Source organism: Poromitra crassiceps (assembly GCF_964638095.1).
Source record: "Poromitra crassiceps genome assembly, chromosome: 26".
Taxonomy (NCBI): Eukaryota; Metazoa; Chordata; class Actinopteri; order Beryciformes; family Melamphaidae; genus Poromitra; species Poromitra crassiceps.
The window spans coordinates 8,397,648-8,402,647 of record NC_139640.1 but is presented as its reverse complement, the minus strand read 5'-3'; the positions used below and the strand labels follow the sequence as shown (position 1 = coordinate 8,402,647).

At 38.6% G+C, this 5,000-nt stretch overlaps 1 protein-coding gene across 1 annotated transcript in view; it reads left to right on the top strand.

Annotated features, from left to right (window-relative positions):
- LOC310798655 (uncharacterized protein) overlaps window positions 1-5,000 on the top strand; it is a 22,709-nt gene that overhangs the window by 12,017 nt on the left and 5,692 nt on the right. The window contains exon 5 of the mRNA XM_083661198.1: window positions 866-1,010. Coding sequence (XP_083517324.1) covers window positions 866-1,010 — 145 coding nt within the window. The remainder of the gene's footprint in view (window positions 1-865; window positions 1,011-5,000) is intronic.

Genomic DNA, 5,000 nt, shown 5'->3' with positions numbered 1-5,000 from the left:
GCGCCATAGAGTACCCCCGGGATGATGTATTTTTGTAGGCTTACCCAGAAGTCCCTGTGCTGCTGGTTCTTAATGGGATTTTTGTCTGGGAATTTCAGTTAAATGCATGAAATAAGGTCTGTGGTTAACAAGAGTTTATGAAACTGCAAAGTTTGTGTTCAGCAAGATCATAGTCACAAACGAGGAACACTTTTGAAGCGTTTCCTGAAAACGCATCATTTACGCTTCAAAAGTCATGCATTTAACATTGAACCGAAATTCCCATGCAAAAATCCCATTGACTTTTTACACCTACGGGCCGGACGTGTTGGCAGCCATGTTTTCCGGAGTCACTCCCGCGGTATACTCTATAGGCTGCCATTATACAGTAAAGGTTTAAAAAAAAAAAAAAGGCATAAAACCTAAACTGCGATCTCTCAAAAAGTACAAAAGATATCTAAAAGCTGAATAAGAGTAATAAACTATTAAAACGTGGTGACCGCCGGTTTAAAGTTTGAGTTTCTATAGCTTAAAGTATGATGGAGGCATGGTTTGAACAGTGTCCGTAACAGGAAAGGGGAACGTTGACCTCGGTTCTGAAAAGGGGCGGGGCTTGGGAAAGGTCCATTTCTATTTGTAGGAGTTTGTCGATTCTCTTTAGGGCCACAAACAACCCAGCCAATACAATAACCCCTATCTCTCTCTCTCTCCCTCTCTGTGTCTCTCTCCTTCTGTCTCCCTCCCTCTCTCTCTGTCTCCCTCTCTGTGTCTCTCTCCTTCTCTCTCTCTCCCTCTCTCTGTGTCTCTCTCTGTCCTTCTCTCTCCCTCCCTCTGTCTCTCCCCCCCCCACCCTCTCTCTCTCTCTCTCTCTCTCTCCGTCCTGCAGGGTGGAGACTGGATCCTGCCTTCCTCTAAGCTGATGTTGAGGAAGGTGAGCGCGCTGGACGGAGGACAGTACACTTGCGTGGCCCAGAACCCCAGCGTGTCCTCGCTCAGCAAGAGACGCAGCATCAACATCACCGTGCTGCGTGGTGAGGGGCGGACGAACACACACACACACACACACACACACACACACACACACACACACACACACACACACACACACCAGTGTCACATTACAAAAGTAACATATTACATGTAACATATTACTTTTAGCAGTAACTCAGTAATATAACTTATTACTTATAGGATTTCAGTAATATTATACCAGTTACTTTGTCAAGTAACTCAAGTTACAAATTGAGTTACTTTTTTTTTAAATCAAAGCACATATTTAAATAAAGATACAGTCATTCCCTAATAAAACTGTGTGTTTTTATGCAAATAACCACAATTAACAATAACAAAGGAAAAGAATAACATTTAGAATCTTGGATTGTTAACACTGACTTCAAGGCGGTTGAAATTATTTTTCGGGATGGTTCCGGTGCGGCGATGTCATTCTGCTGCTGCTGTTGTTTTGGTAAAAGTAATGCAAAAGTAGCGTACTAAGTAACGTGTAGTACTCTACACAGAAAGTAATATTGTAAAGTAACTTATTACTTTCAAATTAACTAGTAATATGTAGTATATTACATTTTGAAAGTAACTTGCCCAACACTGGACATAGAACATGGTAAGGTAATCAGCCAGTGGTTCCAGTTCCTCTTGAATCAGCCAATCCTGGACAAAGCACATTTACGTAACTGCAGTGCCGTCTGGTGTCTCTTCGCATTTCGACTTCCTTCCTTAATGTGACTCCCAAAAGCACCCGACACCCTCTGTTGTTTTGGCTGCAGTTCCATCATCTGGAGCCGGGGGCAGCGGCGGTGCTGCACTCACGTCTCATTTGCTTCTGTGTGAAGCACGACTACGCTTTTAATGCCACAAATGTCCAAGGAACGCCAGTTTCTAGTTTAACGAGCACGGTGCAGGTTGAATTTTTTAATGAATTTACATTTTGGGCTCATGATTGATTAGTACGAAAGATTTTTTTTTTTTTTTATACTCCTTCCGCATACTAATGCATTGTGGTCTCCAACCTGCACCATGCTCTTTAAGGCTGGCTTTACACAGGGAAACTTTCATGCAACTTTAATTGCATGAAACTTAGGTGAAACCAAGTTGCAAATGAATTGCCTGGTGTAAATCCTTCTGCAATGCACTTGAAACTTCTCTGAAACTCAGCTGCAACAGTTGCAAAACTCTCAACTTTGTGAAACTAGTTTCATGCAACAGCCAATCAAAACGCTGATAACAGCTGATCACATAGGCTGTCAGCTGATCACGTAGGCTCTCTCAAAGTAGCTAGCCAGCCAGCCAGCCAGCGCCACAAGAAAAACCAATACAAAATTGAAACGATACGAAATAAGATACAAAGATGCAGAATGATAATTCTCACTTGATTTGAATATAGTGATAAAAAAAACTATAATACAACAGATTAAAAATGACCAATCTTGCCAGCTAGTTTTAGTGGAATAAACTGCAGTGTTGCATGAGACTTGATTATTTTTTAATTGCTTTGTGTAACTGTGAAGTTGCACGGAAATTAGGTTCCATGCAACTTGCAACTTTTTATTTATTTAACCTTTATTTACCCAGGCAAGCAAGTAAGAACAATTTCTTATATACAAAAGCAGCCTGACAAAAAGCAAGGGCCTTTTGGGGGAAGGGGGTGGGAGGCTGAAATAAAAACAAGGTTATATAAATACAAGTAAAAACTTACAGTAGTAATAGGAGCATACTATATACAAACACAGGCTACAATAACAATATGAGAGAGAGAGAGAGAGAGAGAGAGAGAGAGAGAGAGAGAGAGAAAGTTTCCCCCTGTAAAGCCAGCCTAAGGTTTAGATTTAATGTAACTGCATATAGAAATGATAAAACAGAGTTGAGGAAAAAATAAATACTGTGCCACTTACAAACAAAACTGAAAAATATGAAGGTGGCAAAGAAGTCCCAAGTAAAATGACCTTTGAAATATCAAGTTGAAAACTCATAAGATCACACTGGAGGGGATAGCACATTTCAAATGATTAATGGTCAACGACAGAATTCCGTTGGCTTTGAAGACGTCATGATCAGAGGAGGATTTCAATCGATATAAAAGAAGCAGATTTTTTTTTCCTGGTCATTGATTTTCTTTTCTTTGGAGAGAAATGTCAAGGCGGCAAACAAACCCAAGTTCCATATCACAAAGTCCAGAATTGCAGTTCTGGGGAAGTAACAATTGAATAGGGAATGAGCCATAAGGATGTGAAATGTACAGCAGATTTGGTGGGTTGCTGAGCTTGGAGTTGAACTAGTTTGTAGTCTGGTGAGCATATCCACAACTACATCAGAGAAATATCTGATTTTTTCCTTCACAGTCCATTACAATATGGTCTCATTAAGAGTCAGATCACTTTGATACAGTAACAGAGATCTGGCCAAGGGCAATCAATAATAATAATGCAATGCACATTTGATTACATAATGCTTTATTTAGATGAAGTGGCAGTAAGGAGTAATCGCCGTGATGTATAAATACATAATATAATGCAGAATAAGGAGTAATCTAACACCATGATGTATGAATACATAATATAATGCAGGATAATGGTAAATAGAAGTCTGCAGACACCCATTATTTTGAAAAATGTTTGTCTCCTGGCTTTCATTTATAATGTGATATAATATTTATATATCATATTTATAATGATATCATATAGTGAAAGTCTACAGACATCCATTATTTAGACTAGTGGTTCCCAAACTTTTTCTGTCATCTTAGTTGTGAATTAATTATTAATTGCACTGTGATAGCCTATATAAACAAAAAAGATTTGATTGTATAGACGGTTTTCACCAGCTGCAACCCCACAGCATTTCCTTTTTCTCAGCTTCTTCTTCTGTGTTTTATGGCGGTTGGCATCCTTAAATGTTGCATTACCGTATCAGCCTACTTCTATTTCTATTTTTTTTTTATGTAAAGATAGGCCTATGTGTGCAATAACGTACAGATAGTCAGCTTACTCTGTAACATGTAGCTTTTATTAGCCTCTCAGGCTAGCTCCAGACCAGACGACAACACTTCCTACTACCCAGCGTGTGCACGTCTTTCTGACAGGGGTGGTTGTTATGGCAACTATCAACAACAACAACAACAACAACAACAACAACTACTACTACTAACTACTAACTACTACAATACATGAAGACCGAAATAGGCTACCTTGTTAATGTGTCTGTCGGAGACACGGCCTAATAACATTTAATATGAGCTGAATATCAGCCTGCGCTCAGCTATGTATACAGGAAGTAAACCGGATATTCAGGTGGGTTGTGACGGTTGTTATTGTTGTCAAGTTAAAACCGTCTATTAGGGATGTTCATCAATTATCGAAAATCGATAATTGATCGTTAAGGATTGGAATCGATCCTGTGGCATTTGGATCGATTTTTTAATTATTAAAAAAAGAAAGAAAAAAAAAAAATTGGACTAGGTTTGGGTGGAATTCGTTCCTCCTCGCCCCACTCCATTGCACAGCCGACTAACGTGAGGTGGAGCTTCATATAGTCTCTAGTTTTCTGGCTGGGCACGGGCCTTTGTGCCAACAAAACTGTTTTAAACATGGGGAATTCACACCGGCATGCACCGGGGACAGCAGTGTTGGAGAGGAGACACATTGAAATAAAGAGTTCATTGAGGAGAACACGTTGTCTTTCGTATTTTCTGCCATAGGCATTCATTTTGTAAAAAAAAAATATATATATATATATATATATATATATATATATATATATAGAAAATTATATATATATATATTAAAAAGTATTAATATGATCGATAATCGATAATTGATCGTTAATTTTCACCGATTATCGATTTTGGAAAATTTTCAAAATGAACATCCCTACCGTCTATACAGTAGATCGCTTTCTGACACGTTTGTTTCTTGTAAACATTCTTGAATATATTTTCACATTTAAAATTAAATTTACTTAATTTTGTTCTACATTGAACAGTGCAGCAACATGTTCTCACTTTTAGCAGC